Source organism: Macaca thibetana, chromosome 10 (assembly GCF_024542745.1).
Source record: "Macaca thibetana thibetana isolate TM-01 chromosome 10, ASM2454274v1, whole genome shotgun sequence".
In the NCBI taxonomy this organism is placed as follows: domain Eukaryota; kingdom Metazoa; phylum Chordata; class Mammalia; order Primates; family Cercopithecidae; genus Macaca; species Macaca thibetana.
In genome coordinates this window covers 82,562,494-82,582,666 of record NC_065587.1, presented here as the reverse complement: position 1 = coordinate 82,582,666, position 20,173 = coordinate 82,562,494, and the positions used below count along the sequence as shown (strand labels likewise).

Genomic DNA, 20,173 nt, shown 5'->3' with positions numbered 1-20,173 from the left:
TGGGTTTTGTTTGTTCTCCAGTTTCAGAAAGCCACCCTCATAATGCATTTAGCAAAATGCTCTGTATTTTTTACACTGAAAAAAAAGAAACAGTTTGAAGAGTAATTCTATAACCACCCATCAACAACTCTATCAACCTACCAGCAGCTATAACCTGCACTGCCTCAACCCCAGACACAAACGACTTCAGGCACATGTCTACTGGGATGTGTAAAATGGATCTGAGACTTGACATGTTGACTACTGAACTCTTGATTTTTCTCAACTCCAAACCTGTTCCTTTACTGATGTCTCCTTTGCCAGTAAATGGCTCCTTCATCCATGAGATGCTTAGAATAAAAATCTTAAGCTCACCCTCTGCTTCTTTCTCTCATACACAATATCCCAGTTATCTTGGTCTTTAAAATATCCAGAATCCAATCCCTTTTAACTACTCCACCAGCTCACCCATCTGGACTCTGTGGTAGCCACCTCCCTGATCTCCTGCATTCTTGCTCTATTGCAGCCTATTCACCTCACAGTATGTATTCCATTACACTTAAGACAAAATCTAAACTCTTCATCACATTCCACGGGGCCTTACATGACTAGCACTTGCTCTTTCTCTGAGCTCTGACCATACTCCCATTACTCACCCTATTCCGGTCACGTTGGCCTCCATGCTATCTCTGGAGTACCCAAGTCTCAGGGCCTTTGTACTGATAGTAACAGAAGACAGACAAATTCCTAGGCAGACAGGGACAGGTCCCCGGTGAAACGCGACCTTCAAGCCAAAGAGAGGTTAAAGCCTGAAAACCAAGCTGCCAATTCTGGATGGAGTCCACACCCAGAATGAGAAGTTCTACCCCCATCTTACTCTTTCTCTCTCTCAATTGGTTCCTTCTGGATGATGCCTTTTAACCAATTGAATGGTGCTTTTCCAAGCCATGGACCAATTAGCATGCACACCCCCATTCTAAGCCCATAAAAATTGGTGAATTTTTTTTATCATCAATTTAAAATAGCACATCCCTCATTTTCTAACTCCTCTCCCAGGCTACTGGGTCTTCATCTACTTTCTTGTTGCATGTAATCATGTGTCTACAAACTTGCTATTACTTCACTCCCCATTTGACTCTCTCAAAGGAAACTGAACTCTTTACTTTTTTGTATTGTTCTCAGAGATACAAATATCTCTTGATTAGTCACTACAATTTAATAAGTGCTTGCTAAATATTTGTGAATGAATGAATGTCATTTAGCAATCCATGTATCAAGGAATGAACAGAAACTATCAGTAGCTCCAGTAAAATTAAGAGAAAAGAAGTGCTGAAAGTAATGAAAAAAAAAAAAAAAGCCTGAGTTCTTTTGATAATCCATGTATTCCCTGTACCATGAAGAGCTGACATGGCTATATGTTTAACTATAATTTTCTGCTCCTTGCATGTAAATACAGAATATAAACACAGACTCTAGTATGTATCAGTTGTTAATGTTCTCTGAATTTCAGAAAGCATTAGTAGTTAATATAAATCTTATTTTAGCACTGTATTATTAATATCACTCATGCCACTTTTTTCCTTTTTATTTGCTATTTTACCATTTCCCTGTATTTCACAATTTACCCTTAGGAAGCTGTCTACTATTCTTGTTTGGTGACATTAGAAGGTGGATGTGCAAATACACAATAAAATAATAAGCAATGGCTTTGCCAAGAGGAAGAAATATTTTTACTGATAATTTGCTGAAGTAACTGAATGAGTTACTTCTTCTCTACAAGGCATAATTATTCTTTTCACTTGGGGGTGGTTATTGCATCTAACATATTTGCTTTGTTTTAAAAAATTTTAGATGTGTTAGGAAAATGTATGCTGAGATTGTTTTATATTCTTTTTTTTTTTTTTTTTTTTTTGAGACGGAGTCTCGCTCTGTCGCCCAGGCTGGAGTGCAGTGGCCGGATCTTAGCTCACTGCTAGCTCCGCCTCCCGGGTTTACGCCATTCTCCTGCCTCAGCCTCCCGAGTAGCTGGGACTACAGGTGCCCGCCACCACGCCCAGCTAGTTTTTTTGTATTTTTTTAGTAGAGACGGGGTTTCACCATGTTAGCCAGGATGGTCTCGATCTGCTGACCTCGTGATCTGCCCGTCTCGGCCTCCCAAAGTGCTGGGATTACAGGCTTGAGCCACCGCGCCCGGCCCTGTTTTATATTCTTAATTGAAAATCCTAGGAAAAAAATAAAGGATATCAAGTCCATTAACAAAAACAGCTTTGCTTCAATGTAAACATCTCATAAATAAAATTTTTTTTTTTTGAAATGGAGTCTCGCTCTGTCACCCAGGTTGGAGTGCAGTGGCGCGATCTCGGCTCACTGCGAGCTCCACCTCCCAGGTTCATGCCATTCTCCTGCCTCAGCCTCCCCAGCATTTGAGACTACAGGAGCCCACCACCACGCCCAGCTAATTTTTTTGTATTTTTAGTAGAGACGGGGTTTCACCATGTTAGCCAGGATAGTCTTGATCTCCTGACCTCGTGATCCACCTTCCTCCGCCTCCCAAAGTGCTAGGATTGCAGGCGTGAGCCACCGTGCCTGGTCCTCATAAATAAAATCTTATTTTAAGGGAGGAAAAACTACAAAAACAGTTAATTTTAAAGTTTAAAATTGCCAGTCCCCATTTTTTTCAAATGTACATGCATTTATTTAAGACCTAGAAAGCTAATAATCTGACATATTTTCAATTTCTGATGGGAAACCATAATTAAAACATCTGCTTCTATGTGAGTCTTTGCTATATGTACACATACCTTCACTGTATTATGACTGATGTTAAATTTTTGTATTATTTAATGTTGGACTTCAATTTCACTCTCATGTGCTAATAACCTTCTTCCACTATTACCTTGGGCAGGGGTTCTTAAACTTTAGCATGCAACAAAATCACCTGGAGGACTTGTTAAATCACAGATTGCTGGACTTCACTTCCAGAGTTTCTGGTTCTGTAGACCTCAGGTGGAGCAGATAATTTGCACGTCTCACAGATTTCAAGGACCATACTTTAAGAACCAATGACCTAGGAAAACCTAGTTTTCTTATAGAAAAACTCATTTTCTTTGTTTTTCACTTCCTCTTGGCTTTCTTCATAACCTGGCTTTTTTCTTATGATATCTGGGGCACTAGTGTTCATACTCTTTGGAAATATAGTGGTTTAAACATAGTATATGGAATCTGCATCTATATATAGCAGGAAAAGTAGAAATTCATTTCTCCCTTTTGTCAAACCAACGGCAGCATCTTGTGTTTTCTGCCACATTATATCTCGATAGCACCTCGTTCATCTACCTAGACAAAGACCGCTGGTGAGAAGGTGACCAGCTAGTCTTGGTTTGCTACTGTTATTGTCCTCACTGATGCCTTCTATAAGCTCTTACTTTTCATTTCCTCTTTTTCCCAAGAGCTTTATCAGCAGAATGTAATGTATTACACAGTGCCAAGGAACAGTGACTATTTTGGGGGATACGAGCCAGGAAATAAAAAGGGACATAGATCGTTAAGGAAAACAAGAAATGCCTTTGATTGTTGAGCCCTAGGGAAAGTAAGTCACTGGCAAGTAAAGAATTCTCACTTTCCAGTTCTTTTACTTCCCACCTTTCTATCATCTGTGAGGGATGATGCTCACTTCCCATTCCATATCAAACATGACTCGCTCTTTACTCTTAGACAAATACATTTAATGTTTCATATATAGGCACCCGATTTGAAGATATTACCACATATACAGGTTTGCATGCAAGGGGTTGGGGAGAGACTTTGATTCCCTCCAAAAATCTCCTCTGTCCCCAGTTTTCTCCATCCCTATAACTGGAATCTCCAAATCACTCGGCTGGTCTCGCTCCAAAACAAGAAGTTATCTTTGACCTTGTCCTTTCTCTTACCCCTGTGTTCAGTCCATCTCCATTTCTACTTGCACCACTTCGGTAACTGGGCCACTCATCACTTGAAAGACAAAAACTCAGGAAAAGAGCTTTGATGAAAGGAAAGTTAGCTTTATTCAAGAAGCCAGAAACCCAGGGAAGGCAGTGAATTAGCATTCAAAGACCACCCTTACAAATTGCCCCCTAGATCAGAGGTTTTTAAGAGTAATGAAGGGAAGTGATAGCAAAACATTCTTGTGAAATATGCACAGTCTCAGGCAGGCAGTTAATCATTGCTTTCTGCGTTAACGCCTGTGACCTTCTGCAGGGGCCGTCAACCTGTTCTTATGAGGCCGGTCAGCTCATTCCCAGAGTTGTTGGTCTGTGTCTTTTATTTCTGTTGAAGGTCTTGTTTTCCCAAGGCTGTTTTAGTGAATAATCTCCAGTCTCAAGCAAAACGATAATTATATTCAAGCAAGCAAGCTAGCTTTTCTCTAACACGGAGTCAATACTGTTAAACTTCTAAAACATACCCTAAATCTGCCCATATAATTTATCTCCATTGCTTCTGCACTCAGCTGAGTCACACTATCCTTCACCTAGTTGACTGCAACTGTCTCCAAACTGTTCTTCCTGCTCCCACTCTTTTTCTTTTTGAGATGGAGTCTCGCTCTGTCACCCAGGCTGGAGTGCAGTGGTGAGATCTTGGCTCACTGCAACCTCTGCCTCCAGGGTTCAAGCGATTCTCCTGCCTCAGCCTCCCGAGTAGCTGGGATTACAGGTGCCTGCAACCACGCGTGGCTCATTTTTGTATTTTTTAGTAGAGATGGGGTTTTGCTATGTTGGCCAGGCTATGAGGTCAGGAGGTCTTGAACTCCTGACCTCAGGTGATTCGCCCACTTCGGCCTCCCAAAGTGCTGGGATTATAGGCATGAGCCACCACGCCTGGCCCCTGCTCCCACTCATGATGCTGTATAATCTGTTCCTCACATGTCAGCCAGGATAGTTTTTTCTTCTAAAACATCAATCAGAGCTTGTCACCTAGGACCGCAATGTCTTCCTCTTGTCCTTGAGATAAAATGCCACCTCCTTATCATGTCCCTGTATGATATCACCCCCTACTTCTCTCTGTGTCTTTCTCTTTGATAATTATCTGTTTGGCTCACTCCTTCAGGCTTGGGACTTATTTCCATTCCTGGAACATACAAGTTTGTTCCCACTTTAGGGCATTGGTACTTGCTGTCCTTTCTGCCCGGAATGCTCTGCCTTCATATCTTTGCAGAACTGCTTTTTTATCATTAAATTCTTGGCTCCAAAGTCACCTCTTCTGTAAGGCTTTTCTTGGGCACCCAATCAAAATTATGCACCAACCCCTCTTCACCCCGTATTTCACTTTTTTACATTTTCTTGCTTTATTCTTTTCATAGCATGTATGGATATCTGATACTAACTTGTTTGTTTATTTATTTACTGGTTGTTGCCTTTCTTACAGACAAATGGAAGCTCCATACGATCAGAAAATGCTTCTGTCTTGTGTGTCACTGTATCTTCAATTCCTAGTGAATGCCTAGCATAAATGTATTGAATGAGTGAATCAGTGCTTTTTGTATAACTCTTAAAGAATAGGGGTGTTGGCTGGGCACGGTGGTTCACGCCTGTAATCCCAGCACTTTGGGAGGCTGAGGCAGATGGATCATCTGAGGCCAGGAGTTTGGGACCAGCCTGGCCAACCCGGCGAAACCCCATCTCTACTAAAAATACAAAAATTAGCCGGGCATGGTGGCACATGCCTGTAATCCCAGCTACTTGGGAGGCTGAGGCATGAGAATTGCTTGAACTTGGGAGGTGGAGGTTGCAGTGAGCTGAGACCACGCCATTGTACTCCAGCCTGGGCAACAAGAACAAAACTCCGTCTCAAAAAAAAAAAAAAAAAAAAAGAATAAGGGTGTTTCATTACATGACTATTTTAGACCTGTTGCCTCTCAAAAAACTATTTGAGGAGTCTATTAAAATAGTCCCATTAGCATCAGTCACGTTGCTGCTATTGAAATTCTATTAAAGAATAAGTATGGGATTTGGGGGCTGAAATATTTAGCATCAAATACAGCCTAGGCAGCCACAGGGTCCTAGGATATGCTAAAATTGCTGTTCAGTGTCTTTCAAAGATATTAGTTCAGAAAATATATGACATATAAGTATTTTCTACTAATAAAACATTTTTAAGATATTCTGCTTAAGAGATTAAAAAAACACTATATTTTGGCCAGGTGTGGTGGCTCTTGCCTGTAATCCCAGTGCTTTGGGAGGCCAAGGCAGGTGGATCACGAGGTCAGGGGTTCAAGACCAGCCTGGCCAACATGGTGAAACTCCATCTCTACTAAAGATACAAAAAATTAGCCGGGCACAGTGGCATGGGCTTGTAATCCCAGCTACTCAGGAGGCTGAGACCGGAAAATCGCTTGAACCCGGGAGGTGGAGGTTAGAGTGAGCTGAGGTTGTACCCCCACTGCACTCCAGCTCACTCCTTTTTTTTCATCTCGAAAAAAAAAAAAGAAGAGAAAACCCACTATATTTCAATAAAACAAATGATGTTTACTGATTTCCAAGGCTCAGAACACCTGCATTTACTGACAAACAGAGCAAATTAAACAGCCAGAGGACCCAGATTCTAGTATTTTAGAATCTGAAACAGAAAAACAGAAAAACGTATTTAAACACAAAACATATATAGTTAATATAATAATAACAGTTAATGTTTATTGACTGCTTGCAGTGTCCAAGGCTCTTCACATGTATTAACTCATTTAATCCTCAAAACAACCCAATGAGATAGGCAATTTATTACCGCTATTTTATAGAGGGGTAAACTGAGTCACAGAGAGGTTAATTAATGCTCACAGTTAGACACAGCTAATAAGTGGTAAACAGAAAATACGATGTGAGCAATGTCAATTAAATCCTTACAATCTATAGCATTTATTTTGGGGTGTGAGCAACTGGAATAGATGATTGTGAATAAGATATCTGTTTATATGTTAACATGTACTCAAAGTTTCTTGTGTTCGAAAAGTTAAATTGTGTGTTGTTTTGAGAATAAAACTAATTTTCATCCAAGCAAACAATGTAAAAACTCTTAAGTCAAAGTGTAGCCTTAGCAGACTGACAGACTCTTTTAAACTAGAAGCTATAAAAAGGTTTTCTGGGCCAGGCACAGTGGCTCACACCTGTAATCCCAGCACTTTGGGAGGCTGAGGTGGGCTGAGCACAAGGTCAGGGGTTTGAGATGAGCCTGACCAACATGGTGAAACCCCATCTCTACTAAAAATACAAAAATTAGCTGGGCGTGGTGGTGTGCACCTGTAATCCCAGCTACTCAGGAGGCTGAGGCAAGAGAATCGCTTGAACCCAGGAGGCGGAGGTTGCAGTGAGCTGAAATTGCACCACTACTCTCCAGCCTGGGCGACAGAGCAAAACTCCGTCTCAAAAAAAAAAAAGAAAAAAGAAAAAAGGTTTTCTGCCTCCCAGCACTGTTTTTGTTTGTGGGTTTGTTTGTTTTTGCCTTCAAGCATAGTACCATAGGACTGGGTCCTGCTTTGGAAGTGTCTCTAGGAACAAAAAGTAGACATTAGCCACAAATAAATTACAATTAAACGTGTAGCAAGATAAATTCAAACTTTCTTTGCTCGAAACCTTCTGTCCTTTTTAGTTTCTCTTGTGAAACACCTTCCTGCCTTTAAGGAAACAAGACGGTTCCCCAAAATAAAGAAATTCATCTATTCATTAAGTTTCCCTTGACTCAAGGCAGCCTATTTTACATGAGAAATATATCAAAATGTTTACAAAGTATCTATAAATAATTGAGTAGATAAAACATGAAATATGTGATGTATTAGGAGGTTAGCTTTAGAGAAGGCAGAGCAGTGAGCTACTGTGTTGCAGAATTTTGCTCCTTAGTTCAGCTAAAACCCAGGTTCTTGTCACTGGATCAGGAAAACTCAGGCACATGGACACATAGAAGGGTGAGTAGAGCAGGTTTTTATTGGGCAAAAAGGAAAAAATAAACTCAGCAAAGCGAGATGGAGTTTCTGGTAACCAGCCTCCACCACCTCCCAGATTGATTCCTGGGTCACCACACGAGCTGAAGAGAGCAGGCTCCTACACTTTGTAAGGCACGAATTCCTCCTGGCTCCACCCACTTCCCACAGTGTGCACGTGGAGCTCCAGGCGCTCATCTGCACGAAAGCATCTGATGTAAACACCTGGGCAGGTTGGAGATTCTCCGAGGACCCCTTTTTTACCTGCCTAGGCATTTGGCTGTCTTACTACTACTAACCAAGAAGAAAGGAAACTACAAATTCAGAGGGAGGGCCATCACGGTGGGTCACAGTGATACTGATGAGTCTTGGGGAAAAAGATTCTTAGTTGGGCCTTGAACCAGGAGTAATATTGGAGATAACAGGAAAGAAGAGACAATGAAAACTCTCTAAGTAAAAAAACAAGGAAGTAGGAAAGAATCTATCTGTGGAACAGCGAGTAGAGGAGTTTGGCTGTCACCAGTGTTTGTGTAGGTGTGGTAGTAGTAACAAAACAAGCTCACTGTGACATTTTTAGGTCAGACTGTGAGGAATCTTAGATTTTGTGCAAAGTGGTTTGATTTTATGGTGTTGTGCCTGAGAACTGAAGACTTGAGTTGGGCAGTGATATGTTCAAAGGGATGCTTGAGAAAAACTTATCCAGTGTGAATCTGTAACCACCCAATGGGTTCATCTTGCCTTCTGCCCAAATAGATGTATCAAGACAGGGGAACTGCAATAGAAAAAGGGCTTAATACACATAGAGCTGGCTAAATGGGAAACCGGAGTTTTATTATCACTCAAATCAACCTCCCTGAAAATTCCAAGGCTAGGGATTTTCAAGGATAGTTTGACGCACAGGAGGGTAGGGAATGGGTGCTGCTGATTTGTTGGGGATGTAATCATCTGGGTGTGGAAAACAGTCTTTATGCACTGAATCCAGTTCTGGATGGGGACCACAGAGGAGTCACTGGTACAGGTGGGCCTCAAAAGACATCTCAAAAGGCCAATCTTACGTTCTACAATAGTGACGTTATTTACAGGACTCATTGGGGAAGTTGTAAATCTTGTGACCTCTAGAATAGTGGCTGGTAATCATTGAACTATGCCTACATCTTGGCAGAATTTGGGCCCCTTTCATCCTCCTAACCTAGTTTTACAAAGGTGGTTTAGTTTTTGGGAAGGGCCATTATCATTTCTCCCAAAGTTAGCTTGGCTCACACCCAGGAATGACCAAAGGCAGTTTGGAGGTTAAAGGTAAGATGGAGTTGGTTAGGTCAGATCCCTTTCACTGTCATAATTTTCTCCCTGTCATAATTTTGGCAAAGGCTATTTCAGATCTTCAAGATACAGGGAAGTGAAGAGGCAGAAGGGCAAGTGAAGATGTAAGAGACTATCTAAACACAGCTTCTTTTTCTGATGAAGAGCTATAGCTAGTCTATAGATGAGCCCAGGAGAGTTTTACAAACATGCTTGTATTGCATTTCCTGTTTAAAAACTAAAATTCACATGATAAGCTCTTCAACAGAAAATCTTGTCAGCAATGTTTCTGGAATATCTCCAGAAACCAACCACAACCACTATCACCATTTCCCCCTCTATCATCTTCTTTCTTCACTGTCACCATCAATTCTCAAGTGGCTTATTTCAATTGGTCTCTTTTCCCCACTCCATCTCTACGATATCATATTCTCCACAAATGAGCCAGAATGATACTTCTGAAATTTAAGTCAGTCAATATCACTCCTCTGCTCAGAACCCTCCACAGGGCTCCCGTTCACACAGAACACGACTCCCAGTCCTGAGCCTGGCCTCAGCGCTGCCTCTCTGCCTCATTATTCCCCCCTCTCCCCACCCCACTCACTCTGCTCGTTACCCTGTCTTCCTTGCACACCTGTGTGTTCCTGCTTCAGCGCCTTTGTGTTTGCCATTCCCTCTGTCAGAACTCCCTTCCTGAGGTTTATTTGCCTGGCTAACTCCCTCCCTTCCCACAGGGGTCTACTCAAATGTAATCATAGAACTTCTCCCTGACCACCTTGTATCAAATAACACTAACTTTTATCACTTCTTTCCCCTTTCCCTTTTTAAAAACACCTCCTTTTATCAGTTGACTATTATCTTCCCTGGCAGAAAATCAGCTGCAAGAGGGCAGAGACTTTGTTTAGTTGTTTGTGACTGTTTCCCTAGTTCTGAGAGCAGGGACTGAGAGTGATACTCCAAAAATGCTTGTTATTAAATTATTTAATCTCTGGATGCCTTGGAGAGTCAGAGAAAGCCTCTCTGTCTTCCAAGGCTCCCTAATACTTGGTCTCTCTGACAATGTTCTGCTGTTGTTCTGGATGAGGGAGAAACCCAAAGTCAAGAAACACTGGCCTCTGTAAAGAAGCCAGTAGAAACATCAGACAATCACAGGCATTTGCCAAACTTGTACTGCCTCCTCAACTTAGATGCTAGTTATTGTTGAACGGAAAAGTTAAAGTTAAATGGCAATAACATACAATTCCACTATACCAGAGAGTGCAGGATGCTCATGAAAGTCCGTGTTCTCTTCTTCCAGATACCTAAATAGATTATGTTTCTCAGTCCTCTTGCAGTTAGGTGGGGCTAACAGAAAGTGGCTGAAAGCAGGAAATGCAAATCAAAACCACAATGTGATACCAGCTTACTCCTGCAAGAATGGCCATAATCAAAAAAATAAAAAAATAATAGATGTTGGCATGGATGTGGTGAAAAGGGAATACTTCTACACTGCTGTGGGAATGTAAACTAGAACAACCACTGTGGAAAACTGTGAAGATTCCTTAAAGAACTAAAAGTAGAACTACCATTTGATCCAGCAATCCCACTACTGGGTATCTACCCAGATGAAAAGATATTATACAAAAAAGATGCTTGCACACAGGTTTATAGCAGCACAATTCACAATTGCAAAAATATGGAACCAGCCCAAATGCCCATCAATCAATGAGCAGATAAACTGTGATATAGATACACATATATATCACATATGTGTATATATTACATATATACATGTATACACATATACATATATGCATCTATATATAACATATATACATATTGTATCTATACACATAACATATATGCATATATACATATGTGTATCTATACAATAACATATATACATATGTGTATATATATGTACATATATGTATATATGTTATGTGTATAGATACACATATCTGTATATGTTATATGTATACATGGAATACTACACTCTCTCTCTCTCTATATATATATATATGGAATACTACTCAGTCATAAAAAGGAATGAGTTAACAGCATTCAAAGTAACTTGGATGGGACTGGATAATATTATTACAAGCGAAGTAACTCAGGAATGGAAAACCAAACATTGGATGTTGTCACTCATAAGTGGGAGCTAAGCTATGAGGATGCAAAGCCATAAGAATGACACAATGGACTTTGGGGGAACTGGGGGGAAAGGGTGGGAAGAGGGTGAGGAATAAAAGGCTACAAATGGGGTTCCGTGTATACTGCTTGGGTAATGTGTGCACCAAAATCTCACAAATCACCACTGAAGAACTTACTCGTGTAACCAGATACCACCTGTTCCCCCAAAACCTGTGGAAATTTAAACAAACAAACAAACCAAAAAAACCTTATGTTTACTGAGCTATTATGTACTTACTAAACATCTAATAAATTTTAATTAAAATTTTAAAAAAGAAAGTGGCTAAAAGCACTATGTGCCCCTTCCAGGTCTGGCCTATTAAAGAAAGCAAAGCAAACCAAGAAAGCAAAGCAAGCCAAATGACACAAAGCAAAACAAAACAGAAACCTTTTCTCCACATAATCTTCCAGGCTCTTTCTCTTTCTGTCTGCTAGATACTGATGCTCCGGGAGACCTTGGAATCCACATGTTGAAGCTGGCACAGTATCTATTTAATATCTGTTTGGGTCTCTGAATGACAGCATGGAGCATATTTTATTTAATTTAGCCATAGAAAGAATTGAAGTGCTGATATATGCTACAACATGGATCAACCTTGAAAACAAATCTAGGTGAAAGAAGCCAGTCACACAAAAAAATCACCTACTATATGATTCTATTCATATCAATGTCCCACAATAGACAAATCTATAAAGATAAAGCATAGATTAGTGGTTGCTTAGGGTTGGGGTAGGGAGGATGGGAGTACAGGGAAGGGAAGGAGATAGCTAAAGGATTTGTGGTTTTTTTCTTAAGGTGATAAAAATGTTTTAAAACTGACCATGATAATGGTTGCACAAGTCTGTGAATATTCTAAACAATCATTGAATTGTACACTTTAAGTGGGTTAATATATAATTTATAATATGTGAATTATGTCTCATTAAAGCTGTTTTTATTTTTATTTTATTTTTTGAGAGTCACTCTGTTGCCAGGCTAGAGTACAGTGGTGCGATCTCAGCTCCCTGTAACCTTCGCCTCCAGGGTTCAAGCGATTCTCCTGCCTCGCCTTCCCAGTAGTTGGGATTACAGGCACGCACCACCAGGCCTGGCTAATTTTTTTGTTTTTTTAGTAGCAACAGGGTTTCATGTTGGCCAGGCTGGTCTCGAACTCCTGATCTCAGGCAATCCAGACAACTCGGTCTCATACAATGCTGGGATTACAGGTGTGAGCCACCGTGCCTAGCCTAAAGTTGTTGTTAAAAAGTCCTTTACATGGCTTCATGTCTCTGCTTGCTCTGGCCCCTGGGTCATTGCCCTGATGTCTTTGCTACCACCTCAAAGGATTTAAGCATGCCAGAAAAGAAAGTTTAAACTATACTGAAGAAAAGGAAAAAAAATCAAACAAAAAATCTTGATTCTTAGAAGTAGTAATTCACAAAGAAGGCCAGGTGTGGTGGCTCATGCCTGTATTCCCAGCACTTTGGGAGGCCGAGGAGGGCAGATCACCAGAGGTCAGAAGTTTGAGAACAACCTGACCAACATGGTGAAACCCTGTTTCTACTAAAAATACAAAAATTAGCCAGGCGTGGTGGCATGCGCCTGTAGTCTCAGTTACTCAGGAGGCTGAGGCAGGACAATCGCTTGATCCCGGGAGGTGGAGGTTGCAATGAGCCGAGATCGCAGCGTGGGTGACAGAGTGAGACTCCGTCTCAAAAATAATAATAATGATAGTAATAATTGACAAAGGAAAAATTTTAATCTTTCAATGTAATTTACCCTGAAAATTATGTAGGTAAATCATGAATATTTACTTTCATAAAGCTTTAATTTTCTCCCTTAATTCCTGCATTATTTTCTACTACTCAGAAGTAATCCCCTAAGCCTATTACCCTACTTAAAAAAGATTAATTGTAATTATATAACTTCTGAAAAGGACCTTTGGGAAATATTGTTTTAATATTTTGGGAAATATTGTTACTTTAAAGTCAATCAGAAGATTTTCTATACTTCCCACCCATTATAAATTTGTTGTAATGTGTAAGGCAATATTAACATCTTCATTTTTTTTAGCTAACACAATTGACATTACCATGACAACTTACCAGTGGAAGGTAAATTGGTTAAATTCTCCTACTATTTTATTTATAACATTTAGCTTTTAATGCTTGACTCTGCAGTTCGGATGACAATATAATAGGTTTAAAAGGTTTTTATTCATAAAACATATGGATTTCTAAAGTGAAGTAAGCCATCTGTCATTTTGATTTGAAAAAAGCAAGAATTAGAGTAATTGCATTAAGCTTGTATTTTTGCCATGAATATATGAATTTTTCACTTTCCTTTGTTTCATTTGAAAAAACTCACACATGAACAAAATGAGCAACAGTCTTTTTCTTTGTAGGTATCAGCGAACGAAATCAAACAATATTTACCACACATATTGGAACAAAGAACATCAAGTAATGTAATCAATAAAAGAGAAAATCTCTTAGAAAAACAGAAGAATCAACGTAAAATAAGAATAAAAGGAATTCAAAATAAAGATATCTTGAGAAATAAGAATCATTGTAAGTAGAATATCTTTTCACATGTAAATTTAAAATGACTACATGCAATATAAAATCAAATTTTAGAGCTGCTTTCTGAGAAGTCTTAGGATATAGTCATAAATATTTATACACACAAAAGCATTAAATTCTGCAGGCTTCTACCTTTGTTTTATTTTAATTTATTTTATTTTTTTGAGACAGGGTCTCACTCTGTTATCCAGGCTGGAGTGCAGCTTCATGATCTTGGCTCGCTGCATCCTCCGCACCTTGGGCTCAAGAGATACTCCTGTCGGGCCATGCGAGGTGGCTCACACCTGTAATCCCAGCACTTCTGGAGGCCGAGGCGGGTGGATCACGAGGTCAGGAGATGGAGACCATCCTAGCTACCATGGTGAAACCCCGTCTCTACTAAAAATACAAACATTAGCCGGGCATGGTGGCACCTATAGTCCCAGCTACTTGGGAGGCTGAGGCAGGAGAATGGCGTGAACCCGGGTGGCGGAGCTTGCAGTGAGCCGAGATCTCGCCACTGCACTCCAGCCTGGGCGACAGAGACAGAGACTATGTCAAAAAAAAAAAAAGAGAGAGAGAGAGAGAGAGATACTCCTGTCTCAGCCTCCTGAGTAGCTGGGACTATAGGCCTGCGCCACCACGCCCAACTAATTTTTTAAATTTTTAGTAGAGATGAGGGCTTGCTATGTTGCCCAGGCTGTTACCCAATATTTTAGATTCAGAATTTGTTTTTTTTTTTTTTGTTTTTTTTGTTTGTTTGTTTGTTTTGAGACGGAGTCTTGCTCTGTCGCCCAAGCTGGAGTGCAGTGGCGCGATCCTGGCTCACTGCAAGCTCTGCCTCCTGGGTTCACGCCATTCTCCTGCCCCAGCCTCCCGAGTAGCTGGGACTACAGGCGCCCGCCACTGCGCCCGGCTCATTTTTTTTTGTATTTTTAGTAGAGACGGGGTTTCACCGTGGTCTCGATCTCCTGACCTTGTGATCCGCCCGCCTCGGCCTCCCAAAGTGCTGGGATTACAGGCTTGAGCCACCGCGCCCGGCCTAGATTCAGAATTTGAACTGACAACAATAAGGAAGGTTGATCATCAGAAAATGTGTTCTTCTGACACAAGTAAATACAGAAAAGTGATCACTGCTAATAAGAGCAATAGACAGAAATTGAGAACCATGGGCTATGAACCATGGGTTATAGAGGAGAAAGAGAATAGTTTTGGGGCTGGATGAACTCATTGATGTTAGTCTCTGTTGTTTCTGAGAGTCCAGCTTTGACAAGGATTTTCACGTTTTTAAATCTTAATATTTAAGCGTATTTTTCCTCACATTTAGCTCCAAAAGACTGGTTCACTGCCCATTTGAAGAATTGGCTCTAGATATGACTTCGAAATGTTGACATGCTTAGCTAACTGAAGTTAGGGATTTGGCAGGAAACAAATGGCACATTTAAATTGAGTCATTTGAGAAGAGTTTAATAAAGAGACTATTTATTTCTAAAGGCGTAGACAGGATATAGGGAAACCACAAAGTTCCCCCTGGGGCGAGTAGCAGGACTGGCATTACCACCCCATGGCCCTGAAGTGCCACAGGGCAGTGGTGGCTACTAGAGGTATGTGGAGAAGGCTCTGTGACAGAACTATGGCCTCAAGTCAAGAACAAAGCCAGCCTGCAGAGACCCAGATTGAGGAGGCAGGGAAGAAACAGCCCCACCTCACTTCCTGCTTACCCTTCATATATCCTGCTAGTGATGCTTTTCGACCAAATCTCTTCAGAAGCAGAAAGGAAAGGGAGTCCATTGATGCGATGTGGTCCTTACGGGTTAGAGTCCCAAGGCACATAACAGGATGGAGTGGGATCTAGAACGGCAATCAAAAGGCCGGCGGCCATGGCCTATGCCTATCATCCCAGCACTTCAGGAAGCTGAGGTGGGAGGATTGCCTAAGCTCAGGAGTTTGAGACCAGCCTGGCCAATATGGTGAAACCTTGTATCTACCAAAAACACAAAAATTAGCTGGGTGTGATGGCATGTGCCTGTAATCCCAGATACTTGGGAGGCTGAGGCAGGAAGATCACTTGAGGCCAGGAGGCGGAGGCTGCAGTGAGCTGAGATTGCGCCTCTGCACTCCAGCCTGGGCGACAGAGGGAGACCCTGTCTCAAAAAAAAAAAAAAAAAAAAAAAAAAAAGCTGGGCGCGGTGGCTGACGTCTATAATCCCAGGATTTTGGAAGGCCGAGGTGGGCAGATCACGAGGTCAGGAGATCGAGACCATCCTGGCTACCACGGCGAAACCCCGTCTCTACTAAAAATACAAAAAATTAGCCGGGCGTGGTGGCAGCGCCTGTAGTCCCGGCTACTGGGGAGGCTGAGGCGGGAGAATGACGTGAACCCGGGAGGCGGAGCTTGCAGTGAGCTGAGATCCGGCCACTGCACTCCAGCCTGAGCAACGGAGAGAGACTCCGTCCCCCTAAAAAAAAAAAAAAAAAAAAAAGGCAAAGGCAATTAGAAGATATCCAACACACCAGACCGGGGAGATTAGATGGCATGATGAACTAAAAGGATAAAGAGCTTTTAGTGGCACGTAGTGGAAGCATAGTTAGTAAAATAAAGTTTCAGAATCTTACAGTAAAAAGGAACGTTACAGGTCCTCACCTAAAAGTACTAAGTCAGTGTAGAAGTCAGGGTTCAACCAGAAAACAAAACAAAACAAAAAACAGTAGGAGATGTCTATACTTAGGAATTTATTGTAAGAGATTGGCGTATGCGATTGTGGGGCTGGCGGGGCAAGTCCCATGTGTAAACAGCAGGCTATCAGGGAGAACAGGCTGGAACTCTTGGGCATAAGCTGAAGCTGCTATCCACAGGCGGAATTTTTTTTCTTACTCAGAGAAGCCGCAGCTCCATTCTTAAGTCTTTGCAACTGATGGATTCAGGCCAACCCAGATTATCTAGAATCATCTCCTTTTGATGGGTTTTAATCATAGCTACAAAACAGCATCACAGCAACAACTAGATTCCTGTTTGAATAACTAAGGATGATAGCCAAGCCAAACTGACACATGAAATTGACCAACACAACCAGGTGTCTCCTAATCCTTATGTGTTTGTCTACATTTTTGAATTTAAGTGTAATATTTTACATTTATGTGTATTAAACTTCACTGTGCATATTTTACATTAACAGGCAGTTTATATTTATGTGGATTAAACTTCATTCTGGACCATTATTCCAGCCTATTGATTGCATTAACGAATTCATTAGTTATTCTCTCCTAGCTTTCTGTCATTCGAAATTTTGACAAGCATATCACTTCCAATCTTTTACACATGTTCTTTTTTAGAGAAGTTAGCAAGATGGGCCAAATTTAGCACCTAGGGTCCACAATAATACACCATAAATCTTTAGAGTTTTATTGGTGACTGGGTATCTTATTAGTGGGTGGGCAAATGTAATTGTTTGGTCAGGAATATCTAACCAAATACAGATAAGATAAAAATCTGCATGTGATGCAGGTGAAAAAATTGTATTTACCAGAATGTCTTATACGGTGTGCATTGCCTTTGTATGGCAGTGTGCTGAGGGCCTGGGGTCATGTCTTAACAAGCATTCGTGGCTGGTAAACACCCCCTCCTGCTCTCCCACCTCCCTGCAACACAGAAGCCTGTTGTCAGCTGATGCCAAGTCTTCAAGGATGGAAAGACATTGCCCTGCAGAACCAGGGAGAGGAATGTTGACATTTTGTTTTTGAAACAGGAGATATGAGGAGCAAGAAAGATGGTGATTGGCTGTGCTAAATTGAAAAGTTAGTGAAACTTCAAAGTTGGGGGATTCCAACTGATATTTTTAAGTCAGCAATGTCTAAGATGATCATTAAAAATTGTTTTTGTTCCTGGGATAACTCATCTTCTCTTTCTGTGCTACGAAATCATAGATAAAATTCGTATTCCTCATAAATGTTTTGTAAGAGTAAATACCCTTTTGGGACAACTCAAGGAGATACTAAGTTTCACTGTGGGTCCATGAGACACAGCTTGGGAACAGTACCTATTTAACTAAGAGTTAAGAAAGTAGAGGAAGCCGTGGAGAAGCTACCTTCCCTAGAGGAGAGTTTAAATTTCATAAACTGTGGAATGAAACAAGAATATGGGTTACACATGATTATCAGACTGGCTCAGAACCTCATTGAAGTCTATTCTTATTTAGTTCCCATTTAAACATTTTGTGCACAGGATATGTGTGAGATATAGGTGTTCTATAAATGCTATTCCACAGACCTACCAGTCCTTCACAAAAGAGAAATGGGATTTAACTTATTCTCAAACATTCTTTCTAATTCTTAGTGATTAAATATTCTTAATGGAATTCTCACAAAATACATATAATAATCTGTTCCAAAAATTAAAGAGATTAACATCATTATAGTTTCAGAATATAAATAAATTTCTCTACATTTTAAAAATAGAGAAAACTATTTACCCATTCTTGGAATTTTGCCACCTGTCTCTTTACCCAGAATTTCTCACATATAACAAATAGCATTTATACCCCCATAGCCTAAAGGCAAGATCTGTGCCTGGCACTGTATCTGTCGCACAGTTGGAATGAAGAAATATTTGCTGAATTGCATTGAGTTGAATTATTTTTGTAGAGAGCTAGGATGTAAACTAGATCTTCTAACTCCAAATTTAGCATTCTCTGTATGCTATATTACAATATAGTGCTACATAAAAATAATAAGGCTTAACTTTTTTAGAGTACATTTGGATAGTATTTTATAGATGAACACGATGCTTTCCCATCCATTACCTTTTTTAAAATAGCATGTTCACTTTTCCTCAGGGTATTTTAACACCATAACTTCAACAGCTAATTCTTCCATATGAGTCAGAATGAAGTCTAAAAGAATAATTATTTGTATTAAACTGTTAGCAAGACAAATCAATAACCAATCATGCAGTAGGAACAGTGGAACATATTCCTGCAGGCCACTGGGACACTACAGGTCATGTTCTTCCTGGCACCCCTAAGAATTAATCATCATTAATTTTGATGATTGTACCCAATCACCACTGTGCTCTAGGTTAAAGGGAGGTATCTTGGAACCTTGTCTTAAGTCAGTCTTGGCATTCCGTTCTGCTGCTTCTGTGGCCTATTACCAGCTAGGCTAAATTTAATATTTGCATTTCATTTTATTGATTATTTTTCGGTATATTTGGAATGGACACTGTGGAGTGCTGCTCTTCAGACCCCCTTCAACAAGGAACTAGCTGCCCAAATGCTGGGAGTACAGTCTGCAGACAGCCTTTGGCAGTCAGTCTCTGAAGGGACTGTTTTCAGGTACAGAGAGCTGCATAGCTGAGGTCATGCCTCCTTCCTGGGGCAGCTCACTTCCAATGGCCAATTGATACAGGAGTATGCAGGCAGGATTATCTAACCCTAACCTGAGACAACCCTTTAACAGGCCATTTTAGCTCCACAGAGCTCCACCTGTGGGGTCAGCCAGGTGTTTCTCTTGCAGCCATGTGAGCCCGCATCACGGTTTCTCCCTCTGCCCAGTCCAACTTCTTCTTTAGATGTGGTTCTGAAGGTCACTTCTTAACAAAAACCCTGACTCTTATGGTCTGCTTATCAAGGAACCCAAACTGCTCACCATTTAATACCTTTCCTGGTATTTACTAAAAGTTTTTCTTTAAATCAGCCCACAGTTTTATGTATGTAAATTGATTTTAAAAGAAGACTTCTAAAGATCTCTCATTCTAGCAAAATGGTGGGTTGATCCGAAAGGAAAATCCTCTTGCTACAAATACCTAAAAATGATGCCTAAAGTATGCCATAACTTTAAATGTTTTAAAGGCAGAATTGGGCTCACAAGGAACTGAAATCCTCAAATGTTAGAAATAATGAAAAGCAAGGTATGTAGTTGATGTTTTGGGGAGTTGTAGTCAGCGCTGGTAAAGGCTGAGCCTTGTATTTTAAGTCCCAGATTGGGGAAGGAAAAAGGACATTAGGACTTTTGAGAAGGGAATGGGAAAGAAGAGCTATGAAGAAAGCTAGGAGTTTCATGGAGATGTTCAGACAGCAAAAGAGAAGATTAGGGAAAACCAACCAACCAACCAATCACCACCCGCCATAGTAGGCAAATATCAAGGAAACTTGTTCTCTATTGAAGCTCTCACAGGGAAAAACCTCTCCCTGGTGAAACCTTCACCACAGCCCTGAGCCTCACACAGATTTAGATTTGAATTTA

The 20,173-nt window shown here is 40.7% G+C and overlaps 1 protein-coding gene across 3 annotated transcripts in view; it reads left to right on the top strand.

The window, feature by feature from the left end:
* Positions 1-20,173, top strand: part of SEL1L2 (SEL1L2 adaptor subunit of ERAD E3 ligase) — a 138,551-nt gene that overhangs the window by 48,222 nt on the left and 70,156 nt on the right. For all 3 annotated transcript variants that reach the window (XM_050745630.1, XM_050745629.1, XM_050745628.1), the window contains exon 3: positions 13,777-13,942. In XM_050745630.1, coding sequence (XP_050601587.1) covers positions 13,777-13,942 — 166 coding nt within the window. The remainder of the gene's footprint in view (positions 1-13,776; positions 13,943-20,173) is intronic.